The 24,090-nt window shown below is 49.4% G+C and overlaps 1 protein-coding gene across 1 annotated transcript; it reads left to right on the forward strand.

The window, feature by feature from the left end:
* Positions 1-2,705: 2,705 nt before the first annotated feature.
* On the forward strand, positions 2,706-18,594 carry Inka2 (inka box actin regulator 2). Its single transcript, XM_005369782.2, has 2 exons — positions 2,706-2,858; positions 14,255-18,594. The coding sequence occupies exons 1-2, from the start codon at positions 2,802-2,804 to the stop codon at positions 15,095-15,097; spliced, it is 900 nt and encodes a 299-aa protein (XP_005369839.1). The 5' UTR covers positions 2,706-2,801; the 3' UTR covers positions 15,098-18,594.
* The last annotated feature ends 5,496 nt before the right edge of the window (positions 18,595-24,090 follow it).

Below are 24,090 nucleotides of genomic sequence, written 5' to 3' on the forward strand. Positions count from 1 at the left end.
CAGACCACTTATCCCCACTAGCAAATGCTCACATGCTTCCTGAGAATTCCATTTCAGCTCTAGATGTCTTTAAGAAGGATGCCGACAGCCGGTCTCAAAACCTCTGATCCCTTTATATTTAAGAGAGCCACATTTTCTCTCTAGACTGAGTTTCAGGAGGTGGGAGGGTGTAGGCTGAACCATCTGATTCCTCTTCAGCAAAACTGAATCATGTCCCCCAGCCCCCCATCCTCAGGCCAGGGATATTTACCCATGTTTATATAACCATGGCAACAGGCTTTATTCTCTATCTCTTAGACCCTTAAAAAGGGAAGAAATAGAAAATCAGTTCATTTCCCTGCTATGGCTTCCTGCTCTGCCCCCAAGAAGAGCTAGTTTCTCAGAAACAAGGGAAGAAGAAGCAATAGAGAGAAAACGAAGAGGAGAGAGGGGGCTCGTCCACACTCTTGAATAACATGAACCTCAGTCTTGCAATGGCCCAACATCATGGAAGGGCTTCAGAGTTTGATTGTACTTGTGTTCCAAAGTCCCCAGGAGCCATGAAGCAACACACGTATCTCTGATTCATCTGAAGTCCTCGTGTGGTATCTGTACAGAGTATGGTTATCACTTATCTTCCTGCCATGTCCATCTGCAGAGTGGATGGAGCGCGTGCAGACCTTGCTAACAGTGTATTCTTCGTCTGCACAATGGGGTAATCACTCTTATGTCTTGGCTACTTCACAGGTGGCCATAGAAGGGAGTTTTGTGGAGCTGGAGAGATGACTCAGGGATTAAGAGTGTTTGCTGCTCCTCTAGAAGTCCAAGCTTCTATTTCTAGCCCTGAGAGAGGGTGGATCACAGTCACCTGTAAACACCAACTTCGGGGTGGGGGATCTGTGCCTTCTGTTGGCTTCTGGGGACACCTACACGCATGCGAGACCCACATAAATAATAACAAATCTTTAAAAAGGAAGAGAAGTTTGTAAGGAGTGTGGCATGTTAGACTCACAGAGGTGTTAAGCAGGTGATAAGCAGGAGAAATGGGTACCCAGTAAAAGGAAAGCACGGGTTGCCAATTCTGTAGCCCCAAGAGGACTAGGTCCTTGTCAAGAGACCAGACGGCTTCTCCTGGCATTTCAAGCACAGCCAGTATCCTAAATTCTGAGGGAGGTTCATGCCCAGGTTTCAGGGATGGAGAAAACCACAGATCTGCAAATGTTTACGGAGCTCCTTACAACAGGCTGCTGTTCTGCAGGCTGGAGGTCTAAGCTGGCAAAAAAAAAAAAAAAAAAAAAAAAAAAAAGAGGCCTTTGGAGTGGGAAACCTGCCTTCACTCCCAGGATGGTTGCGGTGGAGGAGAAAATGCATACCAGAACATTCCTTTCTGACCCACGGGGGCAGACTCATGGACCCATCAAGATAGAGATGGGAATCCCATTTTAGGTTCCCCCTGGCACAGGAAACTCTTGAATAGATTTTTCAGCACCATTCTGTCTAATCTTCTGAGTGATATGTCACTCTGAAGAGGAGTTCGAAGGGAGGCCGGGAGTGCGGTCACAGTCACCCGGTTCTGCACCTACCTACCCCTCAACCTTCTGCAGATATGATCTTGACTGACCCCTAAGGAACGCCAGCAGTGTCTGCCTTCTCCCTTGGCACCTTCTCTTGCGTCCTTTTGGTTCTGTCCCATGCAGACCACCAAAAATCTTGCCAGGAGCAAACTTTCCCCTATTAATTATCTTGTAACAACGCATAGCTAATTGCCCTAATTACTCTCAGCCTCTGCCACACCACTGTTGGCTTTTGCTCACCAAGAGCAACTCAAGTTGGGCAAGCGGCCCGGAGGCCTGCTTAGGGAGTCCCGAGTTGGGCTAGTCCGCAGAAGCATCTCGTCTGCTGTGCCCCAACTCCACCCCTTGGGTTCAGTAGGAGTTGGTGCATCTTGGGGGAGATTCCTGTCGACTACAATCAGAGCATTTTAAAGTCCTCCCCTCCTCTAGTTCAAGAAGGTCAGCAGGTTCAAGCAGGCCCCATCGCCACATATTTTTATCTTTCCATTAACACTCACTTTCTGAAATGACGACCCTTGCGTTTATTTGTTTCATACTTCCTTCTCTCCCCACGATAAAAGTTCTGGAAGGCTGAGACCTTGTCTCTCTTATTCAGTATCTCCAGGTCTACCACTTTGCGGTGGGCACAGCAGACCCCCACATGAGCTGACACCTAGAGAAAGTCCCTTCCTTCCAACAGCGAAGAAAGTGGGGAGGAGATGGAGTGGCAAGGCGCTTCCAAGGCTCTCTTGAGAAAGAAAAGGCTTCTGAGGGACTTCAGAGGGGCAGCAAAGGGGAACTGTTTCTTCTAGAAACCGAGTTCAATTAAGATTAAACACTGGGACCCTTCTCCCTGAGCCAGATACAGAGTTCTCATCCTAAAACTCCGTTCTTCCTTTCTAATAGATTAAGCCTTCACTGGGGGGCGTTGACAGCCTGAGGTTCCACCTCCTGACAGAGCCCAGAACCCAACCTCCTTGGGTCCCCAGTAGTTGCTGCTGGCCACGGCAAGGCCGGCGACAGACCTACTCAGGTCGCCCAGCCCGCGCCCCTCAGGCAGCTCTTCTCATTGGTCGAAGACACCCCTTCTGATTTCTCATTGGCTACTGCACTTTTCCTCCACCCCCAACCCGGACCGCGAGCGGCAGCGGCTGGGGACGTCGCTCTAAGTCCCCACGCTGGAGCAGAGGCTTCGCTCTGCGCGGCCAGGGACGAGGAGCGCACTGAGAACTCTACTTTCTCGTGAGCCCGAGCCCAGCAAATGGGCGAATGAGGAAGGGGAGCAGGGACATGGATTGCTATCTGCGTCGCCTCAAACAGGAGCTGGTAAGAACCGAGCAGGAGCTGGGGCACAGGGAGGGCTGCTCCACCCAGACCTAGGTACCTGGCCTCGGCCCCAAGCTCCATGCACCAGAGAGGCGCGGAGAGGAGAGGAGAGGAGATGCCAACTGGTAGGTAGACGCTATAAGGCCGTCGCTCAGAGGCAAGAAACTTTGGCAAAGATTTCTGATGAGATATGAACAAGTAACAGGGAGTGAGGGCAGCTAGCCAGGCTGAAATATGACAGAACAACCGAAGAAGAAAAGAGGGGCACACCCAGAGAGGACAGGCACACATATGGAGTAAGGCTCAAGTGCCCAGAGTTGCAGGAGCGACAGGCATGCAGCGGGCCCTGGTGCTCGGGTGCTGGACTCTTGCAGCGCGCGGACAGATCCCTGTCCTGGGCAGGAGGTCAGGCTGGACTGCTCGCTCGCTCGTGGGGAGCTGGCACCGCCCGGGGCCCCCAGCTCTCCTGGGCTTGGCAGAGCTGGCGCGGCTGCGGGGGCAGGCTTGGCCGGCTGTCTGCCCGGGCTTGTCTGCCAGCAGGGAGGGGGGGTGGCAGCTGTAATGACGGGGGAGGAGGGGCGCTGCCTGGCAGATCGCAAGCGGGAGTTGTGGAAGCCCGGCCAGATGTCAGGTCTGGGCTTGGGGAGTGTGCGGGGCCCCGGGGTACTGAGAGTGAGTATGCTACCCAGGAGAGGGGGAGTGAATCACCGAAGAGGGAGAAATGACTGCTAAGGCTGTGTTGGGGAGGTCAGGTTGAGTATGATTTCATGCACGCGCGCGCGCCTTCTCTCACGCTCCCACCCTCACCTTTAGTGTTCCTTTACCACCGGGATTCAGGCATCGTATCTCATCTCTGGACTTCCCTTCTTCATCTAGACTCTCTTTGCTCCCTCCTCTCACTCCAGCTCTCCAGGTCTCTTTCATTTTGTCTCTCACAGCTGTGGGCTCCCCTGTCTCATTTTGCTACCCTCTTCTTACTTCGTTTCAGAGCCAGGTCACTAGGTATCCAACAGCAGACTTGAATCCAGAGAGCTCAGGCCTCTTAGGATCCTAGAAGACCCTTCCCATTTGTGTCTGTAGAGGCCCCACTCTGCCTGCCTGGCAGTGTGTTAGGGGCAGGCTTTGGTGGTAGAAGGGTGGAGGAAAGGGGCTGAAGTAGCAGGTGTTCCTATTGATGCTCCCTGACCAAGATGCCCTGGCACTAGTCAGTCCTGTCTATCCCAGTCCATGCGTCTGTCTTCTCAGGTTGCTGTTGACTCCCTTAGTTCTTCCTCCGGAACCCTTTCTGTGATGACCCTCAGATGAGAAAATCACTGCCTCCCCGGAAATATTTCTTTGGCGAGAGCCAAAGTGTCCAGTGATGCTCTTCGGAACCTGTACCGTGTACCTTATCCTTTTTCACATGCTGGTCACGCTAGTTCAGGATGGTGGCCCTGGCCCATAAATATCCTGTGTTCATGCTCCCACTTCATGTGGCCAGTACCAGAAAGAAAGACCATGATCATTACAGACAATGGCTGAGGATCAAAGCCCGTGTAGAGAAAAGAATCTAATAGGATCCTCTTTGTGCCAGGAACCTGGGACCACGCCACCTACATGAGCATCTATAGAGAGGGTTTGTGGGTGTTCCTGGCATGGGAATGAATTTTCTAAATCTTCACTGATTTGCATTTTTTTTTACATCACTCTAGGTGGGAGGTGGTGAGGGGAGGAAGACAGTCTGTGGATGTCAAAAGAATTTTAAAAAGAAAGGAAGGAAGCAAGGATGAGGAAGGAAGGAAGGAAGAAATCTGCACTGAGCTGAGCTCCCAGATTTTGATCTGCAAACCCTCCACCAAGGCCTTGAGCCCCTGTGCCTGGGAGAAGGAAAGAGAAAGGCTAAAGTCACCCTGCTCCCCATCGGTTTTCATTTGGCCTTTTGTCTGAGCATCTCCAGCCTTTGACTGTCTTGGAGAGGAAGCCAACTGCCTGGCCCTGGGCCCAGAATGACACTCAGATGGGGGAGTTCTTCATCCCCATGGTACTCTGCTCCCTCCTTAGTGCCAGCTTACTGAAGAAGAGTCCTAGCGAGCGGAGCGAGCGATAGGCAGAGCTTTTGGAGTCCCATTCCCGCCCAGAAACCTCCCCTCAGGGTTTAAGTAGCAAGTCAGAATCTCTGTGCCTGGGTACTGAGCAATTGGAGCAAAGAGGAAAGCAAAGTGCTAGCCTGGGCCCACCCTGAGCTGTCTTCCCCCAGGGACTGTAGGGATTGAATTCCATGGCTGTGTTGGGGATATGGAACTTTGGGCTCCTTTAAACCCTAGGGCTGTATTGGAGTAAGCATCACCTACAGGCAGTTTATATTGTGAGTGGGGGCTTTTGCCCTGTGGCTGTTTCACTCCAGGTGGGATCCCCTGTCCTATCCAAAAGGATTGTATATTTCCAGGTTCTGGCCCAGGAATGCCCCATGTAATTCAGATTAAGATCTACATTTGCTTGTTTTGTTAAATTCCCTTCAGGAACATCCTGTAGACACTGGAGGGATACGGCTGTTGGAGAAGGCAACCTTAGCAGGTTGTGAAATTGTCTTTGTCCAGGGTGTTCTGTGTTCCCCATTTTTATCCAGTTCCTTCCTTGGCACGGAAAACACAGCCAAGGAAAGTTGTTCCTGAAATACGGCATAGCCAAAGCTTCAAATTTCCTGAAGCAAAAAAAACATACATTGTAAAAATGCGGGAGGCAGAGAGTTCAGAGACCCTGGCGCAATTAAGTTGATAGCTAGAGTATTGGCCCTTTCTCCCTGCCTGGAAGGGGAGGAGGGTCGAGTTTCAGGAATGAAACGTGGCTGAAAAAGTAGCAACAGCTGACACACTTCTTAATGGGGGGGGGGCGCTACAATGTCCAGCACTTCCCTTCCCCTCCAGCTGCCAAAGCGGGGCCTGCCTGAACATAGTCCTTGAGACCAGCTGTTCTTTACACACAGCTCTCTTGTGGGGTTCCAATGACTGTGCAGACACAGACACACAAGGAGAGCAGACAGAGGACGCTCCCAGCACACTTTCTTGTGAGTTCAGATCAATTCTGAACAAACCAAATGTATAAAATTTGAGTGATCAGAGCTCCTGAAAGTCCACCCAGACTGGGGAGGCTTCCTGGAGGATGGAGATGTGTTGGGAAGACACTATGAAAGGCTGGTCCTAGTTCAGCCCTGGGAAAGCAACCCAGGGGCTTCTCTTTCAGAGACTGGAGAAAGTCCATTCAGGGAGCTTGCATTCATTCCCAGAAGGCAGCTCCGTAGTCACTAGTGGCTCTAAGTTCTGGATGTCCTAGCACAGGACTAAGGAATAGGGCCTAAAGACCAACTAAAGAGAAGGAAAGGCGTGGGAAAGTTACCATTGGAGCTCTCGAGTCTTGAGCAAAACAGCAAATTTCTTTAGAACAAAGAAAAGCTTCTGCAGAAACATCTCGTTCTCTGTGTGTAAAGCCCACCCCCTTTTTTCTCCCCAGGGGAAGACAGAAAGCTTCTGGGTCAGCTGATCTGGGATCAGCTGGAACACATGATTCAGGGTCAGGTCAACTTGAACCCAAAGGTTGGCCCTGTCTGGCTCTGGCACACTAGTTGCTTTTCCCATCATTAGAATGGGTTGTTAAAAATACCTCTTTCTCCCCCTCCCCCCAGATCCTACTTCATATAGTGACTGTGAAGATTAAGTGACAATATAAGGAAAATCTGGCCCTGGACTTGAGTGTGTCCGCTCTTAGCCTTCCAAGGACAGGACGTGCCACCAGACCCAGTCTGGGATAAACTGGATGTCAGCCTCGTCTGAAGGGTCAGACAGGTTTGCTGAGTTCAAACTGGTTCCAGGCACCAACGAGACACCAGTACTGTGGATATAAATCAAAAGAGATCCAGATTTTGTCTTCAGGGAAGGCATAATTATAGTTTAATAGAAAAAGATAACATATACTGATGTTAAAATGCCAGGGTTGGTGTCATGACTCAGTATAAAACACTTGCCTAGCACATGGGACATCCTATGTTCAATTTTCGGTACTGATATAGCGAAATGCATGACACTGTCCAACTGTTAAAGCAACCTAATACGTTGTAATTTTACTATTGTCTTCTCTCTCTCTCTCTCTCTCTCTCTCTCTCTCTCTCTCTCTCTCTCTCTGTATATGTGGGGGGGTATGTGCGTGTGCAAGTACATGCAGACTATTTTTAGACAGGGTCTCACCACCTAAACTTACCTAGCCTGGCTGAATCGCAGGTGTGAGCCACTCTACCCAGATTTATTTTCATTTCTAAAACAAGAAAACAGAGACCTGAGAAGGTTAGGTCCTGGGCCAAGGTCATAGAGATGATAAGCAGTGAGGGTTGGATTCAGACCTAGACAGACGACTACAGAGCCGCCGCTGCTGCCTGCTCAGTGGGATGTACAAGGATGTGTAGAAATGGGGATTATATGTTCTATAAGGGCATGTGTTCAGTGCTCTCAGTAAGGAGAAGCAACATGAGATGCAAACGTCCTATTGTGGAGAGACATATGTAGGGCCTTGAGCGAGTGATAGGGACACACACAGGGGGTAAGCAGCATTCCAGGACATAATGAAACATCGGCAGATGACGCAGACGCCGAAGTCGTGTGGATGTTTGAAGACCATAGACTGGACCATAGGCTATACGCAGGGAAATAGTGGTGACAAACTAAAATAGAGGCCTTGAGTGTCTTGTTAACGACGTTTCCTCTGTGCACTGAAGAGGAGCATGGTCAGGAGTATTTCCTGAGACCTAGGATGTCATATGAGAGGGGAGGGAGCAAATGAGGAAGGAACATGAATTAGAAGAGGCCGGGCAAGAGAATATGGTGCTGTGAACCAGGAAGGAGAGAAGCAGGGAACTTCTTCAGGTTCCTTAGGTGACTGCAGGTGAGAGCGGCTAAAGCTGGGAGAGAGAAGAGGGCTGACTGAGGCTGAGAGACCAGTCTTCCAGAGCAGGAAAAAGTGGGCCTCTCTCCCCATCTGCCTCTCCTGACCATGTGACCCCGAGAAGTGGTTCACTTGGGAAAGTGGGCTCATCATTTCTCACCCTTCATTTCCTCGTCTCTTTACCCTCCTCCCTCCGGCAGCTCTTGGCAGAGTTTCCGTGTTACCTTCCTGTTGAAAGTTCTAGCCAAGAGTCAAGAAGGTCCCTATTCACTGAGCTGGAGAATGGGTGGCTTGGCAAAGTGGGGCTTTTCCCATTTCCGGCCCAGAGCCTTCTTCTAGCTTCCCCAGGGGTTGAAAGGAACTGTGTAGGGATTCTGTGAGTAATGGGGTGGGGAAGAGAGGCAGGGCACACTGCCAAGTCCATGGGCAAAGCCGAGCCTGTGTCAAAGGATTCCGGCTGAGCTCCGAGAGGGCGTGAGATGGACGGAAGGAGGGCGCAGCTGCAGGATCAGTCAGGGGCCCAAGGCAGGACTTGGGAAGGGAGCCGAGGATGTTGGCATCTCCTTCGGCCTCCTCTCCACCCCCACCCCAAACGGCCCAGTCAGTGCCGATGGGAGGGTCTGTCCATAGACTGCAGACCCCAAACTCCTTCGTGCTCCGTGACTCAAGATGGTGGAACCTGTGGCCCAATGGCTTTCTCTCAGGAACCCTTAGTGAGAAGGAACAGGACTGGGGTTGGAGGACCTCAGGCCATGGTTTCCCGCTCTTCCTCCTCTTCTGATGGGAGCTCTTTCTTCCACCTCCTATTGGCTGGCCTGGCTGCTCATAGCACTCCAGGAAGCTAAGTAGTCCATGATGGCAAGGAGGCCCACGGGCCTAGAGGAAGGGGGCCGCCTTGGGCTCCCAGTTCTCCCACCAAACAGCCTTTGAACAGGAATCGTGGTGCCTACATACTTACAGCTCCCATCTGTTGATGGCTTGTGCTATACTTTTCATGTAAATTCCTTTATAAACACATAAGTTAGAATAAATAATAAATAGGTACGTAAATCATATGAAGATACAGTGAAGAGAGTGAAGGCCTGGAAAAGGATGTTTGAGTAACAGTGGCTCTAGAAAAGAGGATCTGGGGGGAGCTCTAGCTTCCTGTTCTATCAAGTGGGGTCTCTTCCCCCGTCAGCCAGCCACCCAGAACAATAGTGGGGCTCAGTAATGAAAAAAAAAAAAGTGTACACCTCACACAGAAGGGTTGACATTGCACAAGTTCACAACCTAAAGAAATGGGTGAATCTGCCTGGTGACAAGTGCCAAGTTTATCAGTTAGGACCCCATTAGGGTCCCCAAACTTTAGCGTGGGACTCTTGACCACACCAGGAAGGCCAGAGTAGATGGCAGCTAGAAAGACTAAAATCTGATATGCAGAAAATGTATAAGATAAAAGTCTGAATCCTAGGCAAGGCTGGAGGTAAGTCATGGACTGGGGATGACAAGAAGCCAAGATGGGGTGAGGAGACCTTTCGAGCCTTTATCAAAACCGTTTCACTGGGGTACACTTCAGGACTTTGTGTTTGATGGTATATAGCTGGGGGTGAGGTTGGGTCATTTCTACTCAGATGAGAAACAATCAGATCTTGAGAGTATGTCTCCAGTTGACCCCAAGATCAAGGAGGGCAAGACTTGATCCTTGCAGGAGGAATGGCTCTGAAATACTAAGATGCTCCAGCATGAAGACTGGTACTCAGAGTTATTTATCTCTGGCTGTCTAAGCTAACCCCACTCCTTTGCTTTCACTGCACACTGCTCCCCTTCCTCCCACTTTGGTCCTAAGACAAGAGAAGCCCTGGGATCCCAGATGGTCCCACGCTCTGAGTAAAGAGAGCAGTGCAATCTCTGGCTCTTTCTTCATGGATGACATCATCCCCTTGGGGTTGGTGGGAAAGGCTGTCCTTTTGGCTCCCCTCACAGTTGTGGCTCTGAGGATGCTCCTGTTTCCACTGCCCCTGGCCCTCCCAGCTTCCCATAGCTTCCTTCTGTTCTCGTTCCTCTCACAACTGCCTTCCCTTTGGTGTCAGCATGTCCTCTGCCTGAGACGGGGCTCCTGAAAGTCAGTGTGAGGGGTGAGGAGGAAGCCGGGGATTCCCCTTCCTCCCTTCCTCTGCCTGAGTAAGGTTGGGTTGGAGAATAAGGAGCTGGACAAAAGAGGAGCTCTCCTAGGTCAGACCATACATGATCCATGGAATCCTGCCACGACACGTGAAGATTCACCAAGGAAGAAATATTTTTTTTTTGGTTTTTCGAGACAGGGTTTCTCTGTGGCTTTGGAGCCTGTCCTGGAACTAGCTCTGTAGACCAGGCTGGTCTCGAACTCACAAAGATCCGCCTGCCTCTGCCTCCCGAGTGCTGGGATTAAAGGCGTGCGCCACCATCGCCCGGCTAGGAAGAAATATTTTGAAAACACATTGGAAGTCTTAACAGCCAGCTTGCACTTGGTGCTTTTTTTCTGCCCTGTAGATAAAACCATTACCTCATCAAATCTGCAAAGTGGTATTGAGGCAGGGACTCTTACTCCTGTTCTAAAGAATGGAGCTGTAGAGCTGACAATGAACTTTGGTTGTTAGAGTTCCTGCCTATGACAAAGCCCCGGATTTGATTCCCAGTACTGCATACAACTGGGCATGGAAGACAAACCTATAGTCCCAGTACTTGGGAGCCAGAGAATAGGATTTTCAAGATCACCTCCAGTGGATGAGAAATTAATTGAGCTGGGTGTGATAACTCATCCCTAGAATGTCAATACTTGGGAGCTAAGGGAGGAGAATTTTGAGTTTGAAGCAGGGATGGGCTGCATAGCAAGACTCTGTCTAAGAAAACAGAACAAATCAATAAACACAACAAGACCTCACAGAAAATTTAAAATACAGCTACTAACGGCAGACCTGGGATTTGAACCCTGTTCCTTTAGTTTCTAGACCCCAAGTTCTGAACTAATACAGAATATTTTCAATAAGGACACAATTTCAGTTCTTGTCTTCTTAAAAAAAAGAGCCTCTGTCTTACAGACAACCCTGAATTTATACATTCCCACCCACATTCAATCGCGCTGGAAACCTACAAAATGTCAGCATTATTTCTTATGGATTTTTCCACACTGGAAGACTGAATGGGGTCATTTCATTCCTCCCACTACCTCTGGCCTGACTGTATTCCTCCTTCTGGAAGAAAGCCTGCCAGCTTAGACTCCTTGTTGCTTGGTAAATCAAAACCTCGAGAAAGAAATGGCCCTGGCTCTCTCTCTCTCCCTGCCTAGCAAGAAACTTCAGGTAGCAAACAGTTCAGAGGGATGATATGGGGAGGGGAGCCAGTAGTTTCCATCCATGGTTTGTGAGTGTCATGCGAAGTAGCAGGTAGGTTCTGGGGTAAAGTGACGTGCAGGTCTCAGGCTCTACTTTTACTCAGTAGATACTCCATAAATATTTCACGAGCAACTGAGCATTTAAACCATGGAAGACATGGGCCCCGTACAGAAGTAGGACTTTGGGGATATATACCTCAAGGATCTGAGAGGAAGCCCTAACAGGAACATAGTGGGAACATCTATGGGACGTGGATTCATCGCGGGTCTTTCGTTTGTTTTTGTTTTTGTTTTGTTTTTCAAGACAGGGTTTCTCTGTAGCTTTGGAGCCTGTCCTGGAACTAGCTCTTGTAGACCAGGCTGGCCTTGAACTCACAGAGAACCGCCTGTCTCTACCTCCCAAGTGCTGGGATTAAAGGCGTGTTACACCACCACCCGGCTCCACCGTGGGTCTTGATTAGAGGTCACAATAGTTTGGAGACTCATAATTGAGTTTCGGCAATAGAAAGCCTCTGAGTGCGGTGATGGGATGGAGATGGGCATCTAGAGGAGTGGCCGGGTACTCATGGGTCTGGTGGCCTGGAGGCAAGGGCGGGACTACCTTAGATGGGAACAGAGTGACTGAATAGATGTTCCAAGGAGTCGATCAGAGAGAGGGGACGAAGAGGGCAATTGGAGGGTAAAGCAATTTGTCAGGAAGGGGCTGAGTGCGTTTGTGTCCCAGAATCTCCAGTTCCATTCAGAGCTATACCAATAGCAGCTGAGCATCTCTGAAAGGAAGGGGTTAGGACAAGGGCCACCAAGGACAGGGACAGCTATTGCATGTGTCTCCTGCCGCCACTGCGCCACCACTCCTGCCACTCAAATGGCACATATGTGCCCCAGCCAATCCCAGGGCTGTTGGGCTGTGCCGTTTCTTGCCCTGTCTCAGGAAAGTGCACAAAGCAAGGGCAATCTCTGCAGCCCAGCAAAGGCCTCCTGGCCCTCAGGGGCTGACAGTCCTCTACTGACCTTTATTGCTGCTGGTTCAAGGGAGCTTGGGCAGATCTCTCCCCACCAGGCTAGGGATGGCAGGAGGTTGACCCAGAAGCCACAGAGGGATAGTTGACAGCCCACTCTCCAGTGCTTCTGTGTCCCCCAGGATTTTTGTTCCCCGCCCCCACCCCTTGGCCTTAGCTCTGGGCATTAAGACAAGCCCGGGAGGTAAGATGATCCCATGGGTCTGAGGGGGGGGGCTTAAAAACAGATGGTTCCCGAACAGAGGCTCGCTGTGAGTAACTTGATCAGGATGTGGGGAGGGAGCTGGCAGGCCCAAGGCAGCTTGGGCACAGGGGCTAGGAACTTTGTGAATGTTATCAGGGCGGTCTTTCCTCCCCAGGCTCCAAGTAGAGCCTTCACCCAAGTCAGTTAGCCCCTCAGCCCCTTCCAGATGGTACCTAGGACATGGGGCTGGGGGAACTGGCCCCAGAATCCCTGCTTCTGGCATGGCTAGGACAGAGCCTGCAAGGCGGAGAAGGCAGGAAGAATGCTAGATCCCAGCATGAGGGAACAGGTGCTTGGGGAGGGGGGTGGGGCAGGGCTGACCAGGGGCTTCTGGCACAAAGGAGTTCTCTGGCATCTCTCTCCCGACCAGTCATATGTGGAGAACAGTCAGAAGAAGCCCCCAGGCTTACGCTTTCTCTCTTATTCCCCTTACCCTTTCCCACCGCTCTATAGAGGACAGAGTAGCCTTCAAGTCTGGCCTGGTTGCCCAGCCATCTGCAGGCAATAGTTGCTAACTTGAGTCCTGGCTCTAAGAGCTGCATGGCCTTTGGTCCCTTGCTTCCCTCCTGCCCCAGCTTTCTCATTTGCTGAAGTGAGAAGAGCAGCCCTCCAGAGTTTATAGAAATTGAATGAGATGAGATACCTACTGTATGTAGCATGATTCCCAGTACATAGTAAATGTTCTTAGATGCTTATTGCCATCATTATCCACCAAGAAACAACAACAGAGGACAAGAGTGGTTATTATAATTTTTAAAAGAATTATTATTTGATGTGCATGGGTATTTTGGCTGAATGTTTCATGTAGTGCCCGAGGAAGCCAGAAGAGGGCAACAGAGCCCCCTGGAACTGGAGTTTCCTATGGTTGTGAGCTGCCATGTGGGTGTTGGGAATTGAACCTGGGTCCTCTGGAAGAGCAGTAAGTGCCCTTAAGCTCTGAGCCATCTCTCCTGCCTCACTACTACCACTTTGAATAACCCCAGACTAAACTCGGCTCCATCCTTTACCATCCAATCACATATGGGACTTAGTTATCTTATCTGTCAGATGGAAGCGATAGTCACAATCTCAAAGAGCAGGTGGAAGGATTACATAGAGTAATTTATTAATATAAGCTGATATATACATACACATATGCATCTTTATGTATATGTACACACACACACACACACACACCAGGCAACTAACCAACCAAACACATAAAATGCCAGTCTACAAATTGTTTGTTTAATTGATTGATTGATTGATTGGTTGATTGATTGATTGAGACAGAGTCTCACTCTATAGCTCAGTTTTGTCTGGAATTTACTATATATCCCAGGCTATCTTTAATCTCACAGTATTTCTGCTTCAACTTCTACATGCCATAATTCAAAGCTAGTGCTGGGAATACAAGTCTGGGCTACCATGGGCGGAAGTTTTCTCTCTTTCTCTCTCTCTTTCTCTTTTTCTCTGTGTGTGTGTGTGTGTGTGTTCAGAGCGGTAATGAAGTCACTACTTCATTATCATGTATTAGGATTTGTATTGGATAGGTTTTCCATCTGTAGGATAGTATAGGTTCTGAGCACTTTGACGTAGACCAAGCTGTGATGTTTGATGGTCTAAGCGCATTGAATGCATTTTCAACTTAATGATAATTTCAGCGTAATGTGGATTTAGCAAGTGGCAGAACATCGGAGCAGTTTTTAGGACAGTGCTTGTCTTGGTTAATTCACTGATGGCTAATGCTATTTCTCTTAACCAGCCGTAGCAGTGTTCAGATTCCTGCTCTCACGACACAGGTCTGCCCTACAGCTGGTTGAGGCTCAAGGCTGAGGGGTAACCCTCTCTGAAGCCCTAGCGTTCACTGGCCCTATGTTTTCTCTTTATGCAGATGTCCATGAAAGAGGTGGGGGATGGCTTACAGGATCAGATGAACTGCATGATGGGCGCGCTGCAAGAACTGAAGCTCCTCCAGGTGCAGACAGCATTGGAACAGCTGGAGATATCTGGAGGCGCGCCGGCCTTCAGCTGCTCCGAGAGCTCACAGAAACAGCCCGAGTGCCCTCGCTGGCAGGGTAGGGAAAGTCCTACCAGATCTGTGGTCTGTCCTTCCTCCAGCCAGCCTTCTTTTGACAGCAGCCCCAGGTTTCCACGCCAAAGGACTGTCTGTGAGGAGGATCTTGCGGTCCTTCCCAAGACACAGCTGCCTGAGCACGAAAGCGGTACCCAACGGGGGCTGGAGTGGGTGGAACCAGATGACTGGACCTCTACGTTGATGTCGCGGGGCAGAAATCGGCAGCCTCTGGTATTAGGGGACAATGTTTTTGCAGACCTGGTGGGCAACTGGCTAGACTTACCAGAACTGGAAAAGGGCGGGGAGAAGAGTGAAACTGGGGACCCCAGTGAGCCCAAAGGAGAAAAAAGCCAGTCCCGGGAACTGGGTCGCAAGTTTGCCCTCACAGCTAACATTTTTAGGAAGTTCTTGCGCAGCGTGCGGCCTGACAGAGACAGGCTGCTCAAGGAGAAGCCAGGCTGGATGACACCCATGGTCTCAGAAGTACGAGCAGGGCGCTCGCAGAAAGTCAAGAAGAGGAGCCTTTCCAAGGGTTCCGGGCGGTTCCCATTCTCAAGCACGGGAGAGTCCAGACACATTGAAACCCCTGCCACAAGCAGCCCCAAGGCCTTAGAACCCTCCCGTGGGGGCTTTGACATTAACACAGCTGTCTGGGTCTGAATTCGAGAGACGCTGGCTGAACCTAAAAGGCGGTCTCATAACTGGGCCCTGGGGGAAGAGGGAGGGCAGATGGCGTGGTCTTCAGGCCAGATGCAAGTTCCCATTCTCAGAAAGAAAGGAAAGCAGAGTTCTTAGTCAGGCCTCACCAGAACAGTGAGGAGAGGCTGTCACTGGGCAGGCTGAGGTAAGGGGTGTGTGTGTGTGTGTGTGTGTGTGTGTGTGTGTGTGTGTGTGTGTGTGTGTGTGTGTTATTCTTTTGAGGCTGGATGTGGCAGAAGTTGGGAGAGGCAGGGGAGGAGTCCAAGCCAAGCGTGCATTCCTCTATTGCCTTCCCAAGACCTCAGTTGAACAGTCTATGCGGAAAAAGTCCTTTGAGCCCTCTGGTTTCCCAGAGGAATTCCCAAGAAAAGACTTGTCTCGGAAGTCCCCAACCATTTTGACGATCTTCTTCCTTGACAAGGCACTGCTACTGGAGCATCAGAGAGAGGGAAAGCCCTACACACAGTCCTTCCTTCTTAGTACCAAGATTTCAACCCATAGCTAGGTGCTGGGGCAAAGGACATGTGGTGTGTGTATGTGTGTGTGCGTGCGTGCGTGCGTGCGTGCATGCGTGTGTGTGTGTGTGTGTGTGTGTGGTGAGGAAGCCTGAGATGCTCTTGCATCTCTAAAGTGCAGATGAGGAGCAGCGTGCCTTCACCCAGGTGCTGTCCCATGAATCCAAGTGGGCACGCCCACTTCCCAGATGAAGCAGCAGTCCCCGGAGGTGTCCAAGAACACACTCACGGCTGGTAGGGGGCCAAAAAGGTCAGAGCAATCTCAGGGTTATTGCTGGACTCTGGAGTCACACACTGCCTGGCCCAGCAGGGAGTCCCCATCCTGATCCCTGTTGCCGGCCTTAATGCTCTTGCAGGGCAGTAAGTAGATGGTTGGGGTGAGCCCGGAAACGACACTCATGTTAAAAAAAATTTCTAGTTCACATCTCACAGACACCCAGAGAATAGAATGAATCCTGACCTCATCTACCCTCATCACTCTGGAAATCAACGGGGTACCCTCAGGGTGGCGTTGACACCAGGCACACTGTGTAGTGAGCCAGAAAGCAAGCCTCGGGCCACCTTGGTCCATAGAGGCTCCATGTTGACCCTCCCCCCCCTTGGCCAAGAGAGAACAAAGTAGGTCCCTGTTCAAGCCCAGCCACCCTGGAGGGCGGCTCAGCTCCTCCCTCCCTCTTTCCCTCCCGCAGACCCAGCTCAGCTTGACGGGGTGTGACAACTGCAATTAGAGGCAGGCCGCCTGCTGCCCCCAGAGCATTAAGAGCAAATTGGAGAAGAAAAATAACAAGAGAAGCTCTTCTGCCTGCAGCCGGGCCCTGAGGGACTTAGTGGAGGAAGGGGGAGCTCAGGCTAGAACTGGGTGTGGGGAGGTAATAGCAGCTATGGGGTGGGTCACCTGCAAGTTCCCACACAGTCAAATGACAGAGGGTCATTTTTTTTTAAGTGGGGAAAGGCTTTTTTATTTTTATATTTGATCTGTCACTTTTTGCCAGGCAATGTGCCCAACTCTTTCAGACCTAGAATGACCTGGGATTATTTTTCCTATAAATCAATGGGTCAAAGAGTCATGGCACACAAGCTGCCCAGATCAGGCTGCTCACAAAGGAAAGCAGCTCCCAGTTTGGATCCCTGGGCACCGGCCGATCTACCTTGGCCAGGAGTTTGTCAGCTGGGCTCACTCTTTCTGGCCAAGTAGGTCCTCGTCCATCCTGCCTCTCCTCTGAATTTAATGATAGCTGTCTTTGGTGCCTGCAGCAATGTGTGTAAAGAAGGAACGTGTAAAAAACTTACGCCGATTCCTGTAGGGTGGAACATTCAAGAACTCATTCAAATCATGGACTATGACGGTATGGGAAGCCAAATCGACTCTTCATCATCAACATGCAACTCATTTGTTTTGTGGACTAGTGGTAGTTAACATCGTCTAAATCCACTAACACGACAGTCTCCTCTCCTGCCCGGGCACTGTGAGCCTGGCCAGAAAAGAATCAAGGGACCCAAACAAAACAATTAGGAAGTCATTTTGGCTTCCAGGATAATCCACAGGTGCCGGGCACCTTTGCCGTTATTTCTCTCTTATTTCCTTTGTGTCACGCCCAGGAAATGGTTGTTCATTTTACCTGAACAGAGGCTCAGCCAAGTTAACTCCTTCAAGGTCACCCAGTACAAACAGTTTGCAATTGACTTTCAATCTTGTGTTCCTGCTACCTGGCAAACTGTCCGCATCTGCTCCCCAGCCAGCTCAAGAATAACAACATTTGTCCAATGAGATTATTCTCATCTCTCCGTGATTGACAAGTGTCCTGTCCATTATCTATTGAGGAGTATCTATTGGAGGAATTTGCCTGGGTCTCAAAGGGGCGATACAGTGACTATGTTATGCTTTGCTGACGAAAGCTTTTGGAAACCCAACCTCATGTAATTTTGACTTTTTTGTCCGCATTCTTGGCTCCTGCTGAGGCAGTGCCAGAGACTGCTCCACTGAAGTGGAGTCAAGGGTGACTAGTGATGCCTCAGGTCTTAATTATGCAGAGCACAGGGCAATGTGTACATGAAGATGGTGAAAAAGCAGGCAGAGAAACTAACAGCTTAATTCTGTCTCTTGGGCTCACTTTATGGTTAATTAGGACACACAGATGATCTGGAAGCTCACTTAATACCCTCCTCAGCATGAAGGCCCTGCCCCACATCTGGCCTAATTTCTTGGCAGGTACCGAGGGCTTCTGGTTGGGCTAGGCATATTCTCAGGGCTCCGCCTGCCTGTGGTCAGTCTGTAGATATTCTCCATCCACAGCACCCACGGGAGATCCCTTCAACTGCTAGGCATGGCTGGTAGAACCTGCCGGATCTCTTTCCTTCCTCTTTGCAGGCCACAGAGCTGAAAACACTTTCTTCTCTCCTCCAGGCACTTCTGCAGCCTGCCCTCAGTGTGATCTCTAACCCAAATTGATCTTGAGGGACAGACACTTGACTCACCCATTCCCTAGAGGCTCCATAGGAGAGGGTCCTGTCTTTCTCAAGTCACCCCAATGTTCTCTGCAGGGTAAAATCAAGAGTGCAGCCTGTTTGGGGGAGCTGCGCCTGTCAGCAGCTTCTCTGGAGAAGCATCCATTCACCTCAGGTGATCTCTCCAATCAGGGCAGTGAGGTGTTTCTGCCGGCACCACACATTTCTCTGAATTCCTGATCTGGAGTCAAAAAGATAGGAACCCAGACCTAGGCCTATCATGGTGTGAGCCTGAGCATGATTCCTGGCCTACCGGAGGCTCCTCCGCTCTCACGTGAAGCAGGGATGAAGCAGGACCCCTGTCAGGTGCAAAGCACAAAGGACTGGGGTGGAGTCCACTGTTCCCAACACGTAACTTCTACAGAAATGGCACTCGCCACCCATTCCCTGCCTAATCACAGACCCCAAGGGACAATGCTGAAAATAAACGTGCTTTCTCCGAGCCCTGGTGTTCTGCTAAAAAAGCACACCGTGACTCTCATTTTATCATGGGATTGTGGTAAGGATCAGAGGTGTGTGGATGTGGTTTTGTCCACTACAGATGTTGCGCACCTGGGCTGTTTTGCCAAATGTTACACTCATACTTTTTGTCAAGTGGGGAGGATAGCACCCTGGGCCAGGCTAGGAAGGTGCTTGGGATCCCCCACTACCTAAGAACCTGCCCTAGGGACATACCCAATGTCTTATATACCCAATCCTCCCCCTCTGGGACCTCAGTTGCAGGTCAGGGATGGAGAGAGACAATTTCTGCTGACCAGCTGTTTCTCCTTAGTGGCCAGAAACCACATCCACACACCTCTGCTAGGTCACACCACCCCTTTTCTCTAGGCACCCTGGGGGCCGTCCCTAAGAGTCATCGTTTCCCCCATGAAGCCTGAATTTGACACGACCAACTCCTCGCCCTTCCTGTGACCTTTTCCCTCCATCAGTCCTAGCCCATCCCCTCCATCCGCCTCCTCCAAGCCCAGTGCACACCCATGCAAGCCATCACCAAGGAATCATCTTTGTCCCCGAGACAAAGTCCTCATTCTTACATTCCATCCCCCGCTGGAGTCCTCTCTCCCTCAGTGCTCCCTGAAAGCCCCTCTGTGTTGGTCACAGGCCACAGGTCAGTGTGCCCATAGCTGGGGCAAGTCTCTCACAGGAGACCTTGGCAATTACTTTTTTTCCCTCTGCATCTCCTCAAGCAGGATTCCTGACTGAACTTCACCCTGTCCAGGGACAGCAGGAATCAGTGTTCTACACCTCTGCTTAGTTTTAACTCTCTCTCTCCCTAATATTGCACCTTCTCTTCTCTAGCCTTCTGGCCAGACATGGTGGTTTGGGCACCCATTTGGAAGCTGCATTACATGCAGCTGGTTCAAATGGGGGAAGCTGTCCTCATCGAAGTATGGTCCAGGGTTTGTAAGGACAGCAATGGGATGTAGGAGCTGTTTGTGACTTCATCCCAGTCCGCCTGTCCCAAGGGTCAGAGACCCAACCTTGCTCAAGCAGGCTCCACCTGGCTTGCTGGCCCTTATTCCTGGAACTTTTCACCCTCTTTACCCACCATGAAGATGGGTTACCTTTAGTGCTCCAAGCCTAGGTCTGACTGTGCTGTCCTGAGTCAGTTCCTGCCCAGACCGCCTTTTACTTTTCTCGGCTTGAAAGCCACCACGGAACCCTCCCATAGGCCTTATCTGTTGTCTTGGCTTAAACCCAGTACTTACTCAGCTTGGCGAGTAACTTCTGTGTGAGCTTACCTTCTCCTCCAGACCTCTGAGCACCTCCAAGGTAATGACTACTCAGTATTTCTGTTCCCAGTACTGAGCCCGGGCTGCTGGGCATGATTTCCACCCCCTATCCCCCACACCAGTTTATCTTGCTTAGGACAGCCAGTGGCCAAGCTTTTCTTAGCTCACCCCCTCCTATTCTATTTTTCACAGCTTCAAAGTTCATTCCGTAGGAAAGAGGGGAGTCGTGACCAATTATTGTCAGAGCAGGAAACTTCAGTGACCCCCCCCACCCCCAAGCTGTTGTGCAGTCCCGTCCCTGGTCCACCGCCTGACTTCTCAAGCAAACTATTTTAATTCTGGCTGCGGAGTGTCACCCCGTCTTTGTTGCCATGCTGTCACTGGGCTGCTCAGGTCTTTCAGATGATCACAGCCACTTCTCTCTCAGCTGCCACTGAAGAAGCCACCTTTGTCCCAGCCCTCACATTTTCTCCCTTTCTTGCCTGGCCTCTTTTCTCCAGCCTTCTTGACCTGGGTCACCTCCATGGATATCCTTTTTACCAACATCTGGTCCCAGACCTCCCTACCTCAGGATGTTTTCCTAAATTGCTATGCTCTAATGGGGACACCAAGTCTGCTAGATCCTCCTCCTCTTATTGTAACTACCAAGGGAGGGAAGGGGTGGGCAGGGTAGGAGGGAAGGAAATTGAGGCTGGGTGGTCAGCGCCTACTCTATTCCAGTCCACTTCTGGCCGCACTCCAGGCATTGTCTCCCCATCAGGCGCAAAAGGTGTACAGGCTCTTGTGTGGAAGTTGTGGGCGAGGGCTGGACACCAGGAACTTAGGAAGGTGGTTTATGTTTGTGTGTGTGCTGGGGATGGACTCCCTGGCCTTGCTTATGCTATGCTAGATCCACACTCTACTACTGAGCCACCTCCTCCCGAACCCTGAATCAAGCACTTGGAAAAAAAGCAACAAAGTTTCTTCTAAATTAGTCAAGCACAGCAGAACCCCTGCCTATCATCAGTTTCCTGGGCATCTCTGACCACAGCCGTGGCCAACTCACACCCACCAGTGGACTAAGGACCTAGCTCATCATCACACAGCCCTAAGCCAAACTGAGGGAAATAACTGTTCAGACCCTCTGCCGTGGTTCAAGCATCTGCCAAGGAAACTCAGACTCCAGAAAATGGTTAAGATTTTCATCAGTGGATCCAGGGGCCCAAAGACTCCAATGCTTCTGGTGTAGGCTTTAGAACACTGCTGGGAGAATAGGGATCAAGTAGTGTCTCCAAGCTTCTCTGTTAGCATTACACAGTTCACAGAGGGCAGGAGACCTACTTTGCAGACTGGGAAGGCTAAATGCCTAGCACTCCCTTATTCCAGACTTTGCTTCAAATTACAGCCCACTGAGCTGGAGAGGAAAATCTCGGTCATGCTTAGGCAAGTTGGGCCAGGAGCTACATTAATAACTGTGGCCTATAGACTTCACACCCACAGGGAAGGGCCTGACAATGAGGAAGCTGGCACTTACCTGACAGGACTAAAAACTGACACAGCACAACCCAGGGTCAGACGGGCTGCTGCCTCATCTAGAGTATAAAGACAGAGAGGGAACCGAGTAAGGCATGGCAGAGCTAGTAGTTACCAAATGTGAGAAGAACCAACCATGTCAGATAACACGGAAATAAGAGCAAAACTTTTCGTGATCCTTTCTAATATCCTTGTGGGCCAGTGTCAGGAACTGATGGTCCATAAAGAACTGATAAATGTAATTTGTATGGGAGTTTTGTCTGCATGTATGTTTGTTCACCACAGGTATGCAGTGCCCATGGAACCAGAAAGGGGGCTGGTACCCTGGAACTAGAGTTATACAGCTGTGAGCTACCATTTGGTTTCTGGGACCTCTTCAGGAACAGTGCTCTTAACTGCTGAGCCGTCTCTCCAGCCCCCAACAGTATTCTTGATGACACACTATTGATTCTATGCTGTGCCTTTTACTAAAATCCTTCCCAGACTACTGATTTCCATATTCAACTCAGCCAATCCTATTATCTACAGCTCTCCTCCCACCACACAGACCTCTTCATTAGTCTTCCAACACGGCCAGGATATGCCAGAGTAAGGCACTCGTCCTTACCCTTTCTCCGTGAAGACCTTCTTTCTCCCAGGCAGTTGGCATGGGCTCACATTTTCAGTGTTCCCTCACATAACCAACACAGGGACAAATAAACCTTTCACCCACTCATTCCTGTTGTCCTTTATACCATATAATTTTTTCTTTTTTTTTTTTTTACAGCATCCATCATAATAAACACGCAGGGGTTTTAACAGTTTTATTTATTTACATGAGGTATGTGCACCATATGTGTACATGCACAAGTGCCCCTGCATATGTCTGTGAAAGCCAGAGGTCTCACTCTTCACTTTAAACTGGGGTATCTATGCTTGGCAAGAGCTCATTTTTGGCTCGACTTGATGGCCAGTCAGTTCCTGGGACCATCTTTTTTCACTTGCCAATGTTGGGACCACAAGAATTAGTAAGCCCCGCCTTTTAGATGGGTGTGTGAGTACTAGGGATCTGAACTCAAGCTCTTATGTTTATACAGAAAACACTTGGGGTACCTACTCACTCATCTCCCCAACACAATCTTTTGCCATTTTCTAACGATTAAAAGTCTACAAGGGAAGGAATGTGGGTATGTTTGATTCACTGTTGTATCCCATGCATTCAGAGCAGTATTGGTGTAGAGTACAAACAACAGGAACTGTTAGGCCCACAAAGTTCATGCACTGTTCTGCTTTGTAGGCCCTTCAACTTTAGTGTAAGAACTTGAACATGGATAGGATTAAAGAAAATCACTGAAAACAACAGTTCAAAGTAAGAAGCACACAACAGTTTAAAGTGGGAAGGTTTATTAAAGTTTTACTTTCTGGGAACAGCCAATCACTTGCATAAGCAATTAGCAGTTGGGCCTAGAACTATCCTTGTCTGCTTCTTAACAAGCCCAAAGCACTTGCAATTTCTAAGTTTCTTTCGAAGGCTGTTAATGCCTGGAAAACAGAATCCATGTTGCCTTCCCCACAAAAGAAGTAGGCGTCCAGTTCAAAGCCTCTAGCTGTTCTTAAAGGAACATTTTTTTTTTTTTTTTTGGTTAAAGGAACATTTAAACATGAGATAGTTAAAAGGACTGCACAGTCAATGAATCCACGATGAAACTGCAGGAAGAGAAACCCAAGATGAACCTAACAGATGCCCTGTATTTGCAAGAGTATTTGTGTTTATATTCTAAGCAGCTAATAGCTGGGTCATCAAGACCTCTCAATGCTCACATTCTTTGGCTTCTCACAAGACAAGCTCTTTGCAGACCCTAGAAGAACATGCAGACCAACCTGTCCTGTGATGTTTGGTGTGGACTCAGTGGGTCTACATTACTATATATTTAGCACCTTAATTAAGCACAAGATTCAAATAAAAGTATATTTTGAAAACTGTTTTTTCTCCTCCAATTATGAGACGATTCGTTCATATGCTGGTTTCAACACATAATTTGTAAGAGCATATTTTGTTTTCTAGCATCCTGTGAGTAATGGTCAGGGAGAAAAACATAACACTCATTAATTCTCTTTCTGCCCCTTAGTTCCTACACCAAAACTCCAACATAAGACTGGCAAATATTTGTTGACCTGTGAGGATACACAGGGAAGCTATTTTAAAGTGGTCAGACCTAAGACATGCAGACTATTTTATTACCATTCGAATGAGGAGAAAAATGATGCCAAATCACTTGTTTCAATGAAGTGAATATCAAAATAACAGCATTTTCTCTATGTAATTAATATTACCAAGTACATTACAATGTCAAAGAAGGGACTGTCCTATTGAGGAGTAAAACATGGCCTCTGATGACAACAGAGTTCAGGGCTGTGGAGGGACAGCAGTTACATACCAATAGCTACTGTTTCTCCAAACATTAAAAAAACCTCAAGTGGCCACTCTTCACTAAATTAATGGTATCCCTACCCCTTCCCCCCACATTTTGTGTACCTTTCTCTCTTGAGGGAGAGCTTCCATGCCTCTTTGTAAGGAATTTCTTTGTAGGAAATACTTTTGATACAATGCTGGTAGAAAGAAGCATCATCTGATACTGAAGCTCCCCCTAGTGGAGGATAAGATGATATTCTAATATTTACTGTTAATTCTAAAACTATATTGAAGGCA

Source organism: Microtus ochrogaster, unplaced genomic scaffold (assembly GCF_000317375.1).
Source record: "Microtus ochrogaster isolate Prairie Vole_2 unplaced genomic scaffold, MicOch1.0 UNK60, whole genome shotgun sequence".
Lineage (NCBI taxonomy): Eukaryota > Metazoa > Chordata > Mammalia > Rodentia > Cricetidae > Microtus > Microtus ochrogaster.